Consider the following 18,450-nt stretch of genomic DNA (forward strand, 5'->3'; position numbering starts at 1 on the left):
CACGCTAGGGATGGAGCCCGCAACCCAGGCTGTGCCCTGACCGGAAATCGAACCATGACCTCCTGGTTCAAAGGTCGACGCTCAACCACTGAGCCACGCCAGCTGGATTAAGAGTCTCCTTTTTAAAAATGTGAGCAGGTAGCAATACCCATGAAATAAAATTGCCCCTGCTGAGTGGATGCGGTGTGATTGAGTGAATGCAGCTGCTCTCTCATGGGACAGTTCCTAAGAAAGCAGTCCCCTACTCTTAGCAACGCTGCACAATGTGAAAATTAGTCATAATAGAAATTCTGAGCAATGGATACAGCTATTATCAGACATAAGCATTAAGCAATTCAATGTAACTGAGGTGGCACTATTTTCATGCAAGCATAATATTTTATTGCATTAGTCATACAGTCTAGACTCTAGAGGGTTTTTCAAGTACTAACAGTTAAGGGAGGGGAGGCAAAGTGCTGTGAGGGGCAGCCCACTATACCTAGCACTGAGGTGACCCTGTGATCTTTACTATTGCAGTGATGATCTTTCTATTAATAACAATTGTGGCATGCCCAGCAGGTGTGGCTCAGTGGTTGAGCATCCACCTATGAACCTGGAGGCCACAGTTTGATTCCCTGTCGGGGCTCATGCTGGGTTTGCAGGTTTGATCCCCAGTAGGGGGCATGCAGGAGGCAGCTGATCAATGATTCTCTCTCATCATTGATGTTTCTCTCTCTCTCTCTCTCTCTCTCTCTCTCTCTCTCGCTTCCTCTCTGAAATCAATAAACATATTTTAAATAATAATAATAATAATAATAATAATAATAATAATAATTGTGGCATAATGTTAGATATACAAATGGATAGATATCGGGGATATTTAGCAAACTGGAAAGCCTTGGGAGAATAAAGGCAGAAAAGGTCCATTTAAGACAGAAAGCTCAGATAGGAGAGTTCAAAGAAAACGCTCGCAATTTCAAGACATTGCCTGGTCCCGTTTCATGGTTGTCAGCCTGTGTCCATCAAGGCCCACAGAAACATACACTGTGCCCAGCAAGGCCAGGGACACTCACCTTTCAGTAGGAAATAGACATTGGATAAATCGTGGGCAGAAAGCTCTCAATGAGGCCCGTGTTCTCTGAGATCGGAGCCCAGCTTCCGATCAATTCCTTTCCACCCACCGTGTCTCCCTCTGTGCTCAGGAACCGTTAAGATCTGGGACTTCGGCAGTGGGCAGGAGCTGAAGGTGCTCCCCGAAGGGAAAGACTGGAAGGAGGAGGAGCACTGGGTGAAGCACCTGGCGTTCCTGAAGGTGCAGGAGAAACACCAGCACCTGCTCCTCGTCTTGGAGCACAATGGGAAGATCAAAATGATGCAGGTTTGCCATCCCCCGTTGACACCTGTACTCTCTCTGCTCTTCTTGGGAAAACCAACTGAGTCTGGGGGACCATCCCCATTGAACTTCTCTCTTGCCAGCCAGCTGAGGATGGCATTTCCCCATCCACCACCGTAGGAGGCTGCTAAGTAAGCTTGCCCAGGTCCAAGCAAAGAGCCAAAAAGGCCCTGGCTGGATTGGCTCAGTGGTGAGAGCGTCAGCCTGCAGACACAAGGGTCCCGGGTTTGATTCCTGGTCAAGGGCACATACCTCCGTTGCAGAATTCATCCCCAGTAGGGGTCATACAGGAGGCAGCTGGTCAATGATGTTCCTCTCTCATCACTGATGTTTCTATCTCTCTCTCCCTCTCCCTTCCTCTCTGAAATCAACAAAAACATATTAGAAGAACAAAACAAGAAAAACAAAAAAACAACAGCAAAGAGCCAAAAAGAAGAGCTGCTCAGCCTGGCCAGTATGGCTGAATGGTTGAGTGTCAGCCTATGAACCAGAAGGTCACTGGTTCGATTCCCAGTCAGGGCACATGCCCAGGTTTCGGGCTAGATCCCTAGTGAGGGGTGTGCAGGAGGCAGCCGATCAATGATTATTTCTCATCATTGATATTTCTATCTCTCTCTCCCTCTCCCTTACTCTCTGAAATCAATCAAAACGTATTAAAACACACACACACACACACACACCCCAAAACACAACTTAAAAAGAAACCCAGCAGTGATTAAGATGATTTGATGGCCTGCTGCTGGGAAAAAGGTGATTCAATATACTCTTCCCAGAAAGAACTATAAGACACCTCTTGTAAGGTGTACAATAGTAAATGAATGGGACAGGAATCTAATTCATTCCTGGAGTTGGAGCTGGAAGTGGAATGAAGGGAAGATGCACCAAACCTCTATCCTCAGCTGCATTAAACAAACAGCAAACACTGCTTCCGTAGGCACAGCCGGCCACTCAGGGGCCATTGCTAATGCATATGTTCTGAGGCAGGCTCCCCATAAGTTTGAATGTCTTTGAACCAGTCCCTAAGAGAAATGTAATGTCTCTTTGGCACTTAGATTCTTTTTTTAAAAAAATATATATTTTATTGATTTTTTACAGAGAGGAAGGGAGAGAGATAGAGAGTTAGAAACATCGATGAGAGAGAAACATTGATCAGCTGCCTCCTGCACATCTCCCACCGGGGATGTGCCCGCAACCCAGGTACATGCCCTTGACCAGAATCGAACCTGGGACCCTTCAGTCCACAGGCTGACGCTCTATCCACTGAGCCAAACCGGTTTCGGCACACTTATATTCTTGATTTTATCTTCTCTACCTCAGAAAAGTGCTTGTGCAACTGCCCGATCCTTTCAGAAATCATCACTGTGCTAGATTGTCTGGGTGTGGTCTTGGAGCCACTTAATGGGTTATAAACTGACCCATTGATAGAACGTCATAGACCACAAGAGACGGGAACAACAATTTTTTCATGATCTCCGTTTTAAGGAGATAACATTGCATTCTGCCAACATAATTTATTTTTTAAATTTGGATACATTTTGCTCCTAAAATCTTCTTGATAAAAACCATTGATCGGTGAGAAATTGCTATCCTTACAGTATGACTAAAGCACTGTGTGAGTTTAGAGATTTTGATTAATGCACCGCAAATATTTCAAATACTAAAGAGCCACTTACAGCCCTAACTGGTTTGGCTCAGTGGATGGAGCGTCGGCCTCGGACTGAAGGGTCCCAGGTTCGATTCCGGTCAAGGGCATGTACCTGGGTTGCGGGCACATTCCCAGTGGGGAGTGTGCAGGAGGCGGCTGATCGATGTTTCTCTCTCATCGATGTTTCTGACTCTCTATCTCTCTCCCTTCCTCTCTGTAAAAAATCAATAAAATATATTTTAAAAATAAATAAATAAAGAGCCACTTATGTCTCTTTATTTTCCCTCCCTTCTGGCCACATTGCTTGGTGAGTTTACTCGTGTAGCCCTATTTGTAGGTCCCTTAGAGCAAAGGAGCTTTCTCTGTGAAGCAATGAAAGGCATGCACGCCCTTAGCATCCTGTGAGCTGCTGGTTTCCCAGAGCACCGATTCCCAAAGGCCTGTCTGCCAATGCAAACCAGAGGTCAAAGTTTTCACCAGTTAGGAATAAAATGAAGAAAACAAGGATAGCTTTTTCCTAAAGCTAATTTTACTTTTTTAAAAATATATATTTTATTGATTTTTCACAGAGCGGAAGGAGAGGGATAGAGAGTTAGAAATATCAATGAGAGAGGAACATCGATCAGCCGCCTCCTGCACACTCCCTACTGGGGATGTGCCCGCAACCAAGGCACATGCCCTTGACCGGAATAGAACCTGGGACCTTTCAGTCTGCAGGCCAACGCTCTATCCACTGAGCCAAACCGGTTAGGGCTAATTTTATTTTTTAAGTATTAAGATTATACCTTTCCTACTTTTACTTTTTCATATTAAAATATAACCTCTCCTCTCATACAATGATGATAGCAGTGTTTCTAGTCCCTCCTTTCCTATGCCCTCTCTTGTAAAATTAAATGTTAGTAACTATAAGTCAATATTTTGTGGGTTTTTATTTTTATTTTTTATCTTGCTGTCCTAAGTGGGTCAGTTGAAACCAGCTAACGCCATGAAAACCATGGCGGTCAGCTCATACCACCAAGGGGGCATGTGAACCTAGCAAAGCTGGTACTGAGGATACTCATCTCCGCTCACTGTTTGGATGTGGCTGAGATGCATTCTGCTCCCACAATGGCACAAACTCTAACAAAAAACAACTAGTCGGTAGGAGAACCACTGGCCCATACTTTTTAGGGAAATTAGCATAAATATGAAAGCACAGAGACCTTAGATCACCTAGAAACAAAAAGGTGGCAAAAAATGAAAGGACTGCCCGGCCTCTGTGGCTCAGTGGTTGGAGCATTGATCTGTGAACCAGGAGGTCACAGTTCAATTCCAGGTCAGGCCACATGCCTGGGTTGCAGGCTCGATCCCCACTTGGGGCCATATAGGAGGCAGCTGATCAATGATTCTCTCTCATCATTGATGTTTCTGTCTCTCCTTCCTTCCTCTCTGAAATCAATACAGATATATATTAAAGTAAAAAAAGGAAGGACTTTTGTTTGTTAACTAAGCTAAACTCCTCAGCTTATAAATAAGGCCCAAAGAAGACAGGTGCTCTGTTCAACTTCTCACTAGAACTGAGACTAGAAATCTGTTGTTTTCATGCTTAGGCCAATATTCTCTCCACTTTACTGTAGCTGCTTTCAACCTTTAAAATCCCGCTCTGCTGGCAAAATGACCAACCTTGAAAATGTGGCTTTTATCCTCATTTCAAAATTAAATAGCATGTCATCAATAATAACCACCTAGAAAGCAGAATAAATGATTGCATTACAATAGCAAAGAAAAATATGAAGTGCCTAAAATAAATTCAATACAGATATGCCAGAGTTTTATGGAAATAAAAGAAAAGTAAAGGACATAAAAAAAAAAACCACTCCTGAAAATATGAGAGCTATAACATTTTCACAGATGGGATGCCACAACAATGTCTTGCTTTCAAATTAAAAATAAGCTCTTTTCTTAAAAAAGTGAAAAGACAAGTCACATCGTGTGAAAAGACCACTCACTGGATCCCAGGTAAGTGAGAGAAGATTAGGAACCAGAGTAGCTAAAGAAATCCCACAAAAGCAGAACACCAAACAGCCCAAGATGAAAATGGACCAAGGACAGGTAAGGAAAGCCAAATGTTTCACAAACACATAAAAAGTTCAGTTCACTAATTCAGAAAATGTGATTGATATAATTAATATATTTTACAATTAAATTTTTTAATATTTTTATTGATTTCAGAGAGGGAGAGAGAGTGAGAAACATCAATGATGAGAGAGAATCATTGATCGGCTGCCTCCTGCACACCCCCTACTGGGGACTGAGCCCACAACCCTGGCATATGGCCTTGACCAGAATCGAACCCAGGGCCCTTCAGTCCACAGTCTGATGCTCTATCCACTGAGCCAAACCAGCTAGGGCTAAGATTAATTTTTACATGTCCCATTTCAAACCCATTAGGTAGGCTACATAATCGAATAAAATCAAGTGTTGGCAAGAATGAGAAGAAAGGAGAACTCTGCTCTGCTCCAGTTGGGAGTGGGAAAAGATTAACACTCCTTGAAAAGTCACTTGGCAATATCTAGTAAAGTTGATAACATGCATCTCTTACAACTTGATAATTCCACTCCAGGAATTGTTCTAGAAGCTGTAGCAATTGTCCATAAAAACAAGCAGCAAAAAACTGACAACAAGCTTAATATCCATTACTAAGAGAATGGGTTAAATCAGTTGTAGTATATTCATACAACACTATAAAGCAGTTAAAAATAAATGAACTAGAGCTTTATGTAAAAAATCTCAAAAGTATAAATTTTTTAATCCTCACCCAAGGATATGTTTTTATTGATTTTTAGAGAGGGAGGGCAAGAGAGAGAAACACAGATGTGAGAGAAGCATCAATTGTTTGCCTCCTGTATGCGCCCCTACTGAGACCAAACCCCAACCCAGGTATGAACCCTGACTGGAAATTGGACCCTTGGCCTTCTGGTGTATGGGACGTTGCTCCAACCAACTGAGCAACTCCGGCCAGGACTCAGAAATATAATTTTAAGTGAAATAAGAGAGTTGAAGAAGAATTTATATAGCTTGCTAACTTTATTAAAAGGTTAAAAGCCTGTTGGAAGCTGAAATCCATCCGAATGGAGCCGAGGTGAATGTGAATGCGCTGACTATATCCTGGAAGCATTTTTATACCATCTTGAAATTTCAACAAAACTGGCTTTTGCCAGTTTATCCAGCTGTCTTTCAAAAATAAAAGTTAGGGTTTTCAAAAAAAAAAAAATGGTTAAAAGCCTGAAAGCAATATTTATATAGATTTATTTATATGTATGTAGAATGTATGTATATATTTATGTATAAATATACAAACTTTCTGCCAAAACCGGTTTGGCTCAGTGGATAGAGCGTCGGCCTGCGGACTGAAAGGTCCCAGGTTCGATTCCGGTCAAGGGCATATACCTTGGTTGCGGGCACATCCCCAGTCGGAGATGTGCAGGAGGCAGCTGATCGATGTTTCTCTCTCATCAATGTTTCTAACTCTCTATCTCTCTCCCTTCCTCTCTGTGAAAAATCAATAAAATATATTTTAAAAAAATATACAAACTTTCATAACTAACACCTTGTTCAGGTTACTAATTATTTCTGGAAAGGGAAGAAAAAAGAGGAATTATATTAGGGAGGGGTAGATAGAACTTAAGACTTGACAAAACTGGGTGGCAGATACATCCTGGCCTGTTCTATTTTTCTCTGTATCCTTACAACAGTTCCAAATAAAATAGTTAATTGAGTTTCTCATGTCCTCACTGGGTTTCTATTAAAGGGTAAAGAAAATGATATTTGTCTCATTGTGATATGGGAGCTGCCTGATGTCATACCTGTCCTGCGAGATGGTAATCATATCGTGCGTCTGAAAACATCTACTAAAAACAGGAACATGGCTCTTCCCTTCCCATATGTTTCGCTGATAGCCGAGAAAACCCAGTCTCAAGATGTTCCTGTAAGTTTCATTTATTTATTTTCTTCCCTTTTATTATGGAACATTACAAACAGACACAGAAGTAGAAAAAATAATGCAATGAACTTCAACGTACTATCACTTAATTTCAGCTATAACATGAGTCATGGAGATGTAATGTATGGCTCAGGGATTATAGTCAATAACATCATAAGAACTTTGCATGACAGATGGTTTTCAGACTTACGGTGATCACATTGTAAGGCATATACATGTCGAATCACTATGTCGTACACCTGAAACAAATATAATATTGTATACCAACTCTACGCCAGTAAATTTTTTGAAAAATCGTAAGACATTTTAAGTTAATGAGGAGATAACAAAGTGTACACACAGCATGTGTATTGTGGTTAGATACTGTGTTCATGACGGTCAATGAGTTGGTTTCCTCCCTTCTTTAGAATCCTGCAGTCAGTTCAGAAGTGAACTGCATTGATATATTGCAAGTAGAAGGATATAATTTGATAGCCGCTGGAACCGTAAATGGTGTGATCATCTTGTGGAATTTTGTAACATCCACTGTCAAAGAATTGTAAGTTGCATCTTTTTCTTAAATAATATAAGTTGTACTACAGAAGAGCCAAAGTAACATTCAATGCTAAAACAAATAAATCAACAAAAGCAATAAATAAAAGTAGTAGATACTATCAAGGTAGGCATTCCTGGAGTCATGATCATGAGGAGACTATGTACTAAGTGTCTAAATCCCAGAATCCTATATAATAAAAGGCTAATATGCAAATCGACCAAATGGCGGAATGACCAGTCGCTATGATGCGCACTGACCACCAGGGGATAGACACTCAATGCAGGAGTTGCCCCCTGGTGGTCAGTGCACTCCCACAGGGGGAGCTCTGCTCAGCCAAAAGCCAGGCTCACAGCTGGTGAGTGCAGTAGTGGTAGCGGCAGTGCTCTGAGGGCTCCCGGACTGCGAGAGGGTGCAGGCAGACTGAGGGACCCCACGAGTGCATGAACCTCGTGCACTGGGCCTCTAGATAAGATGAGCCTTAAGTATTTGTGTTCTCAAGTGCTTTGACTTTTACTCTTCTCACTCTAGTACATGCTTACATGCGTTATCCTGTCCAAATTCATAACCGCAACAAATACTGAAAATACACACTAAACTTAAACTCTGATCTCCCCAGAGCTTCAAACATACATGGCAATGATCAAGCCCCAATTACCTTCAAGTCCCACATGCCCCAAACTTTGGCCCAACCTCCCCTCCCCCGAAACAACTCCTCTTCCTGTATACCCAGGGACACCATCTACTAAGTCACCCAAATCAAATGGTGAGAGGCATGCTGGATGGGTTTTCCTTCTCATTCACCCCCCAACACATCTAATTCATTACAGAGCAGTGCTAACAAGGCCATGGCATTTGCGATTCCAAATCTCCACCAATTAGATTTTCTTCATGCTATGGTCAAAAACTTCACCTTCTCCCTGCCATCCATTTCTAAATGTTCTTGCCATTGGTTGTAAAGGAAACAATAGAACGATCGTGTTATTTGCTCCGGATGGATTGCAAGTGATAAGCAACCCACAGTTGTGCAATTGGGCGAGAGAGCAAGGGCCACGTGTGAACACCCTCGGTCAGAGGAATCTGTAATATTGTACTTTGAGGTACAAGGTGGTCAAGAACCTTGATGAATGAATAACAGGAAAGTCAAGTTTATCTGAGCATTTGGGGAAAGGGAAGAGGTAAAAAGGAGGGGGAGAAGAGAGTGGGAGAGAACAAGGGAAAAGAAGAAGAAAATGCAAAAGAAATCCCTGCCTCTCTATTTACAGTGCATTACATATTACTGGTCTACCCGGACTCCGTGCCCCTTCCCAATCTAAGTCTGAATCTTTACTTTTAACCAACTTTTTAAAAAACTGATTTCAGAGAGGAAGAGAGTGGGAGAGAGAGAGATAGAAACATCAATGATGAGAGAGAATCATAGCATTGATCAGCTGCCTCCTGCTCGCCCCCTAGTGGGAATCGAGCCTGCAACCTGAGCATATGGCCTTGACTGGAATCAACCTGGGACCCTTCAGTCCGCAGGCTAATGCTCTATCCACTGAGCCAAACTGGCTAGGGCTTAACCAACTTTTGAGAGAACATGCATCTTTCTTGTCTAGCCCTGGATTTATTCCCCTTTGAACCTTTAGTTGAAGTAGATGTTTCTGCGAAACGCTCCCTCTGTACCCCAGCTCGTGTTCTCTCGGTCTCGGCCCCTACAATTTCTGTCATCCTTCTGTTCCTTCTCTTCAACCCTCACCCGTAAGCTTTTCTCAGAGTCTACTTGTCATTTGCATATGCACTGTACAATGTCTCACCCTTTTATTAATGCAGTTCTCACACTTGAGTGTCGGATGGTACGTGACTCACCACCAAGGGAAATCAGCTAGACACAAAGGGCACAGAGTCCTGATGCCACAGCCCAAGGAGCGGGGAGCTGCCCTGAGAACATGTCCAGCTTGAAGGTGGAGCTCCTCCTTGTTGAAGTGCTAGGCATTTCACCAAGGGATGCATGCAAACACCACATCTAATCAGAGAATGACAGTGTCTCCTTAGGAAAAGATGATTATGTGAAAACAATCGATTTAGAATCAGTGGAGTATTTTTGCAGAACATATAATTTAGCACAGCAATGTCTAATGTAATTTAGGCCCAGCTTTAAAGGCTCTGACACGAGATATGGTACCCATATTCATGGCGGAGGCCATCTCTACCTCTACCTCAAACTTGGCCTAAGATCCCTTCACCAGTCAGGAAGAAACAGCTCTTCTCTTCCTGTTCAAAGCTCTTTGGAGACCAAACTAGAAATTGTTCTTGCTCATTAATAATCCATTCCACCATTTAGCTAGGCTGCAGAGCAGAAATGTGTAAAAAGTTTGAGCTTAACAAGTCATCAAGCCCACAAGGTCCTCTTTTGAGCTTGGTTCACCCTCCCCCGACCCCTCAAGAGCTTCCTTCATCACTCAACAGATCCAATTAGCAGAGGCAATTTCCATTAAAGCAGTGGTTCTCAACCTTCCTGATGCCGCGACCCTTTAATACAGTTCCTCATGTTGTGATGACGCCCAATTTCATTGTTACAAATTGAACATCATTAAAGCATAGTGATGAATCACAAAACAATATGTAATTATAGATGTGTTTTCTGATGGTCTTAGGCGACCCCTGTGAAAGGGTCGTTTGACCCCCAAAGGGGTTGTGACCCACAGGTTGAGAACCACTGCATTAAAGGAAGAAGAACATTTTGCTTTGAGGTCCATTTGCTATAAGAAATGTTAAGTGTGGCTTTAAGAGCTGAGCATGGCCCGGCCAGTGTGGCTCAGGGGTTGAGCATCAACCTATGAACCAGGAGATCATGGTTCAATTCCCGGTCAGGGCACATGCCTGGCTTTCAGGCTTGATCCCCAGAGTAGGGGGGCATGCAGGAGGTAGCCAATCAATGATTCTCATCATTGATGTTTCTCTCTCTCCCTCTCCCTTCCTTTCTGAAATCAATAAAAATATATATATTTTTTAAAGAGCTGAACATGAAGTGCCAGTGGAAACTGCCTGGGAAGGTGTTCAATTCTTTGGAATCTGGGTCAGTGGGAGACTCCAGTAACAAGAGCAGCATAATCACTGAATTCCCTGTGTGTCTTCTCCACTCTGTTCTAAGTTCCCTGATGGCAATAACTACATTTTATTCAAATTTATCACTCTACTTGTTCAAAGAGTAGAATTCTAACCTTTTTTTTAATCCTCACCCGAGGATATTTTTCCATTGATTTTTTATTTTTATTTTAGAGAGAGTAGAAGAGAGAGGGAGAGACAGAGAAATATCGATGTGAGAAAAACACATTGATTGGTTTCCTCCTGCACGTGTCCTGACCAGGGCCCAGGCCAGGGAGGAGCCGGCAACCAAGGTACGTGCCCTTGACCGGAAATGAACCGGGGACCCTTCAGTCTGCAAGCTGACGCTCTATCCACTGAGCGAAACCGGCCAGGGCTGGAATTCTAACCTTTAAATCCTATGAAACTTCCAGAATATTGCAGAAGCCCACTCTCTGACCTACAAGTAGGAAGAATAGTCCAGCCACTTGAATTAAAGGACTTTTACACACTCAATGTTTATGTCTCTACACAGAGCCTTGTTAAAAAAAGATATGTTCAAATGCTATACCTCTGGATTTTCTATTCATATTCAATATCAACATTTTAGGAGTTGGTGAGCTCTGCGTGGGATTTGTAATGTAAGGCATGTAAGTTACCTAATTCTTACAGGTTTATCATGTACACGTATGTTTCTTCCCAGGTACAGACCTGAAGATTGCTTCACTGTGAATCTTGACTTGGATCCCAAACGCTATAGAGTTAACGACATCATGTTCCTCTTCCGTACCGTTGAGTGTGCAAGGTAACTTGGTACTTACTGATAGAGAAATGCTGTCTGAGTCTTACGTGGGTGACATCAAAAGAGTTCTCCCCGCCCTAACCGGTTTGGCTCAGTGGATAGAGCGTCGGCCTGGGGACTGAAGGGTCCCGGGTTCGATTCTGGTCAAGGGCATGTAACTTGGTTGTGGGCACATCCCCAGTGGGGAGTGTGCAGGAGGCAGCTGGTCGATGTTTCTCTCTCATCGATGTTTCTAACTCTCTAACCCTCTCCCTTTCTCTCTGTAAAAAATCAATAAAATATATTTTTAAAAAAAGAGTTCTCCCCATCCCTGCCTTAAGGAAGGTACACGTGAGGGAAGGCAAATTGGGTAGACTGCCTGGTTTCAGCTTTCTTCCCCGTCACTGGGTTTTGTAGTGGATGGTCCCCGGGGATCCAATTTGCTGTGTGGGAATGTAATTTCCTTCACTCAGTCAGACCCACAGCACCCTTTACAACAGTAGCAAAGAGGGGACATGCTCACTTGACCACACTCGTAGCCAAAATCAAACTCTGTGAGCACGGATGTGACGCAGACAGATCAAATGGCAGCAGGTCTCATATGGCCTCCAATAAAACTGAGCAATCATCATCCATTTCGGAGAGAGCGAGAGATCATTATTTAAATATTGAAGAGAGGCCCTAACCAGTTTGGCTCAGTGGATAGAATGTCAGCCTGTGGACTGAAGGGTCCCAGGTTCGATTCCGGTCAAGGGCATGTACCTTGGTTGCAGGCACATCCCCAGTGGGGGGCATGCAGGAGGCAGCTGATCAATGTTTCTCTCTCATCAATGTTTCTAACTCTCTATCCCTCTCCCTTCCTCTCTGTAAAAAATCAATAAAATATATTTAAAAATAAATAAATAAATATTGAAGAGAAAGTATTTTTCTCTTTATATTTGCTTTATGGTCTGGTTTTCCATCCGTAGGCCTTGGTAAACACCTCTCTGAAGAGAAGTCAACAGTTTCTATGCTAGCCTGACCAGTTTGGCTCAGTGGTTGAGCATTGACCTATGAACCAGGAGGTCAGGACGCATGCCCAGGTTTCGGGGTCAATCCCCAGTAGGGGGCGTGCAGGAAGCAGCCAATCAATGATTCTCACCATTGATGTTTCTATCTCTCTCTCCCTTCCTCTCTGATATCAATAAAAAAATATTTTTTTAAAAAATGTTCCTATGCTAGTTTTGGGTCACCCAGCGGTGAGCCAGAATATACAGAATATATTCTGTTGGCTTGGAATTCCTTATTCTGAGAAGATTTTGAGGACTTGCTGTGGATATGCTTGCCCCAGACCCCAAGGCACTGTTCAGCCCATTCCAGCAGTGTCACAGAGTGGACCAGGCCAGAACCGGAAACTGTAGAGCAGAAGTTAGCCAGGCTATTAAGGCCCCACCCCTACCCCCACCCACTCCCACCACTAGACGCCATGTCAGAACCTCTGGGACTGCATCTAGCCTTGGGCATGGGACAGGCAGCTGTTTCGTTCCCAGACCAGGCAACAATGAACCTGAATTCCTGGGGCTCCCCGACAGCCCCCACCAACACAAGGCAGATGAGCATTTGTGACACAAGGTATGGGATGTGCTTTGTTTTGTAAGTGAGCGGCTCAGTATCTACAGAGGATGAAAGAAGTATCAGAGAATGAACTGAAATCAAAGCAGAGAAGAGCACCCATTGAGTAGGAAAGAACCTTAATGTTTCCTCTTTGGGCTTCCTCTCTCTCCTTACAGGAAGACAAGTCAGGATTCCGTATGCTCTTCGTCCCAGTGTGACTCTAGTAAGGGTCCTCAGAGCAGCAAGGTAAGCAAGAAATAGGGAGAGTGTGTCTTAACTTTTACACCCAGTGTTGGTTCAAAAATCAGGGTTGGTTGCATTTTCGCCCTTCCTTCGATAGAAGGTAAAGGGGCCCTGGCTGGGGTGGCTCAGTGGGTTGGGTGTCGTCCCGTGCACCGAAAGGTTGCTGGTTTGATTCCCAGTTAAAGGTTGTAGGCTCAGGATCAGAAGGCAGTCAATGAATGTTGTGCTCTCACATCTATGTTTCTCTCTCTCCCTGTTTTCTCCTCCTTCTCTAAAAAAATATTCTTAAGAAGTAAAGAGGAAAAAAAATCTCTGTGTGTGTATGTATGTAAAAGTTATTTTTTTCTAAAAAGCAATGTCTAAACTGATTTCATCCATTTTTCCCTATTTCTGAAGGCTTTCATTACTTCAAATAATCAATACATAATCATGAATAAAATAAATTACAGAGGCTACTTTTTCATTGGTAAAATAATTTAGACGGTTTTGCTAAACGCATTCCATACGTTTCACAGGGGGGAGCGACAACACAGTGCAATGTTTGGCTTTCAAATTGTGTTTTCAGTTACAATTTCATATATGTTTACACGTAACACTTCTAGTTAGGATTTTGTTTAAAGGGGAGTTTTCACTGCAAAAATTAATTAAAACCACTAGCATGGTGGAAAGAAAAACTTATGAGAATATTAGGAGTCAGACAGATTTGAACTTGAATCCAAGTGTTCTGATTTATCTGATTAGCTTTAGAGACAGCCCTTAATCTCTGAGTTTCCATTTCTTCATCAGTGAAAATAATGAACAAATGGAAATAATAACACCCACATGCATGGTGGTTAATGAAATTCAAAATAATGTACACCACGAACGGGCACGCATTGGGCATTTAATTACTCTCGCTATTATGCTATCTCTGAGCCACTAGGAGGAAGTTGTGTCACAGATAACCCAATTCAGGAACATGAAAATCTCTGCAATATGTATTTCAAAGAATTAATCCAAAAATAACTTTAACGCTTAGCAATGTATCAGCTATCTGAAGCGTCTACTGATCCAGTGTATCTCACTTCCTTACAATGTCTTAGAAACACCTTCTTTTTCTCCCCGAATCCAGGGAAGCAAGCAGAGCATACATGACGGCGAGGGCAAAGGTCAGTATGAAGTCACCTCACTCCCTTATTCTAAAATGATCGCTTTGTGCCTCAGCCGGTTTGGCTCAGCAGATAGAGTGTTGGCCTGTGGACTGAAGGGTCCCGGGTTCCATTCCGGTCAAAGTCATATACCAGGGTTGTGGGTTTGATCCCCAGTGGGGGGCATGCAGGAGGTAGCTGATCAATGATTCTCTCTCATCATTGATGTTTCTCTCTCTCTCTCCCTTTCCCTTCCTTTCTGAAATCAATATATATACTAGAGGCCCAATGCATGAAATTTATGCAAGAGTAGGCCTTCCTTCCCCCAGCTGCCGGCACCGGCTTTCCTCTGGCATCTGGGACCTGGGCTTCCCTCCAGCTTCTCTGGCACCTGAGACCCGGGCTTCCCTCGCAGCCCCAGTTTTGTCCGGAAGGTCGTCCGGAAGGACATCCGGTCTAATTAGCATATTACACTATATATATATATATATATATATATATATATATATATATATATATATATAACTGTGCCTCTTAATCTCCTCTGAAACTGATACTAGATGCATAAGCCATTCTGTATGTGTAAGGCTTGAGCTGGATGTTTACGTGGTTTTAGCGGTTATATACAGTGAAGAAGCTATGCAATAGGACCAAAAGCAAGCTCTTAGGTTTTTCCAGCTATATTGGAGTCCATTTGCTAATGCTGTGTTGTTCTCTGCCCTGATTGAAACTCACTTGGGTTAAAAAAAAAAATTCTAGGGAAAAGAATGTGTTGTTTTGGGTATTTTCTACCCGCATTCTAGAAGACTTTGAATTCCAAGTGTTGCCAGCACCGTGGCAGCTCATTAATTTTCCAGTAGGTGAGCAAACGGATATCATTGAGGGAGAGCAACAGCCAGCTGACAAAAAACACGTTACAAGCATCGGTGTGGCCGAACCTCAGCCTCCTGTCCTGGTCACCGCTCACGAGGACGGCCACCTGCGCTTATGGACTATCGAGGTGACGATGCCCATTATTTACCCGGCATAGAAAAGGATGAAAAAGATCCCTGGCCAGTGTGGCTCAATGGATAGTGTTGGCCTGCGGACTGAAGGGTCCCGGGTTCCATTCCAGTCAAGAGCACGTACGTACCTTGGTTGCAGGCCCCTCACCAGCCGGGGCCCTGGTCAGGGCACATACAGGAGGCAATCAATTGATGTGTTTCTCTCACATGGATGTTTCTCTCTGTCTTTTCCTCTCTCTTCCACTCGCTCTAAAAAAAAAAAAAAAATCAATGGAAAAATATCGGCTGAGGATTAAAAAATAATAATAAAATAAAACAAGTGAAATGCGCGTAAGCCTGTAAAGAATGTTTGTTTAAAATAATATGTAACTAAAAAAGAGATCTGAGGAATGGCATGATGAGGGGCAGGAGAAGTACAAAAATCAACCCCCAAATGATCTGTAATAATCAGAGTCCAGATGCCAATCATGAATAGTTATCTGTACCTTCATGAATATTTAATTTCCTATGGATAGTTTCAAATTACTTCTGCTACGCATAGGATTGTGTTTTGGTAGTAGAGATAATTTTTTAGGTAGACTACTTACAGAGAAACTCAACTCCCACATGAATATTTTACAGAATTTGTGATTATACTTTCTGCAGGGACGACTGCTAAAAGACATGCTACCTTTTACAAAACATTCTGCCATTTCTCTGACATCACTGAACACTGATTCCTGTTCCCGGATCCTACTGACCAGCAACGTAGGTAAGTCATTGTCTTCATGTAGTTGGCTGTCTTAACCTACACGATATAAAAAAGGAAAATATGTGGCATGCGTTCATACAAAGGAATAAGAGCGATGCTCAAAAATGAGAAGAGGTGTTGAGAGTGCCAAGGATAGCTTGCTGAGTGGACAGAACAGTCAATAATGTGAACACCTATCTCATTCCTATTTCCTTACAGTAAGACATTCTATTTCTTCCATGTTTAAGGTGCGTATAGGACTACCCTGACCTTACCTATTGGGGAGAATATAAAGTTTTCGTTTTTAACCTAGAAAGGGTTGTGTTGCATTAAGTCTTCATTATTAAAGGGAGAAGTAGCATGAACAGAGAGGAAAGGAAGTATTGGTTCTCAATAGGAGACTCTATTTTATACTTGTTAATAACTAATATAGTTGATCTTAATTCTTTAATGTAATGATATTCTTTTTAGTGTTTTTCTGTTTGTTTTATTTTTTATTGAATTTATTATTTGGATGGCATTGGTTAATAAATTATGTAGGTTTCAGGTGTGCAATTCTATAATACATCAACTGTATATTGTATTGTGTGTTCACCACCCCAAGTCTCCTCCCATCACCATTTATCCCCACCTGCCCCCATACCCTCTTCTGCCATCTCCCCCCACCCTCTTCCCCTCTGGTAACCACTATACTATTATCTGTATCTGAGGTTTTTTCTTTCTTGCTTGCGTAATCTCTTCACCTTTTTAACCCAGCCTTGCACCCCCCTCCCCTTTGACAGTTGTTAGTCTGCTCTCTATCTCTGTGTCTATTTCCATTTTGTTTGGTTGTTTATTTTATTAGTTCGAGTCCACATATGAGTGAAACCATATGGTACTTGTCCTTCTCTAACTGGCTTATTTCACTTAGCATAATGCTCCCCAGGTCCATCCATGCTCAACCCCTGAGCCACACCAGCTGGGCTCTCCTTCACTTTTGAAGAATAATTTCTAAGGACACAGAATTCTAGGTTGGTGGGGTTTTTTCCTCAGCATTTAAATATTTCACTCCATTCTCTTCTTGCTTACATGACTTCCAGGTGTCAGATGCAATTCTTTACTTCTCTATAAGTAAGGTGAAATTTTTCCCTGTGGCTTCTCTCAAGCTTTTTTCTTTATGTTTGAGTGTCTGCAGTTTGAATATGATGTGCCTCGGTGTAGTCATTGTTGCTTTTTAAAAATCTAGTTGTTGTAACTATCATTTGGATTGTAGGACAATTATCTTCATAACCATTTGGGCTTCATTTGGTCCTTGTATACTCACCTCTCTTTCATCCACCCTGATGTCTAGAAGAGCTTTGACTTTGAGTGTAAAAGACAACCTCGTTTTGACTTATTAAGCCAGAAACAGAAAAGAATTGCCACATTTAAAGTCGATATGAAATTTCTTCTTTCACGGCTGGTTCCGCAGACCCTACTTATTTACTGTTGAAACGCCGCGGCAGTGTAGGGAGCATGGACTTGGACAACAGAGCCCTCAGTCACACGGTGCGATGTTTACATTTTCCACAGAAGGACACGTGATCCTTTGCAGCGTTAGCTCCTTCCTGGACCCGCCTCATGATGAAAAGGTAAGACTTTAGTCTTCGTCTGACTCGTGAATCGGCGCAGATGGATTGACATCTCTCTGTGGTGGACATCACGAAAGATCTCCAAGCCAAGACTCCCTACTCTCACGTCATAGAGACTACTAGGAAACTTAAGCCACATGACAAGTGACACTGGTCTACTGGGGAAAGGAGGGGGTTAGTGAGTGAGCGAGCGAGCAAGCCAGCCACTCGTCATTTTCCACCTACTTCATGTGTTTTTTTTAATTGTATTTTTTAAGTATATTTTTATTGATTTCAGAGAGGAAGAACGAGGGAGAGAGAAATAGAAACATCAATGATGAGAGAGAATCATTGATCGGCTGCCTCCTGCACCGTCCGAGCCCTCAACCGGGCATGTGCCCTTGACCAGAATCAAACCTGGGACCCTCAGCCCACAGGCCGACGCTCTATCCACTGAGCCAAACCAGCTAGGGCTCTACTTCATGTTTTGACTTATTTGTGAGAATCTATGGAGAAACCCAGAGCTTAAAAGAGCTTATCCATCATTTAGCCCTCCACAGGCAGTTTTTATATCTTTTATATCTTCATAGACACTCTATGGCAGTGGTTCTCAACCTTCCTAATGCGCGACCCTTTCATACAGTTCCTCATGTTGTGGTGACCCCCAACCATAAAATTATTTTCGTTGCTACTTCATAACTGTAATGTTGCTACTGTTATGAATCGTCATGTAAATATCTGATATGCAGGATGTATTTTCATTGTGACAAATTGAACATAATTAAA

The 18,450-nt window shown here is 42.6% G+C and overlaps 1 protein-coding gene across 1 annotated transcript in view; it reads left to right on the forward strand.

Annotated features, from left to right (window-relative positions):
• WDR64 (WD repeat domain 64) overlaps window positions 1–18,450 on the forward strand; it is a gene marked incomplete at its 5' end in the record, with an annotated part of 61,230 nt that overhangs the window by 29,002 nt on the left and 13,778 nt on the right. Inside the window, 9 exons of the mRNA XM_081114520.1 lie at window positions 1,182–1,357; window positions 6,808–6,984; window positions 7,407–7,537; window positions 11,301–11,402; window positions 13,148–13,217; window positions 14,326–14,362; window positions 15,202–15,341; window positions 15,991–16,096; window positions 17,627–17,685. Of these exons, the coding sequence (XP_080970646.1) occupies window positions 1,182–1,357; window positions 6,808–6,984; window positions 7,407–7,537; window positions 11,301–11,402; window positions 13,148–13,217; window positions 14,326–14,362; window positions 15,202–15,341; window positions 15,991–16,096; window positions 17,627–17,685 (998 nt within the window). The remainder of the gene's footprint in view (window positions 1–1,181; window positions 1,358–6,807; window positions 6,985–7,406; window positions 7,538–11,300; window positions 11,403–13,147; window positions 13,218–14,325; window positions 14,363–15,201; window positions 15,342–15,990; window positions 16,097–17,626; window positions 17,686–18,450) is intronic.

Source organism: Myotis nattereri (genome assembly GCF_964212035.1).
Source record: "Myotis nattereri genome assembly, chromosome: 20".
Classification (NCBI taxonomy): Eukaryota; Metazoa; Chordata; class Mammalia; order Chiroptera; family Vespertilionidae; genus Myotis; species Myotis nattereri.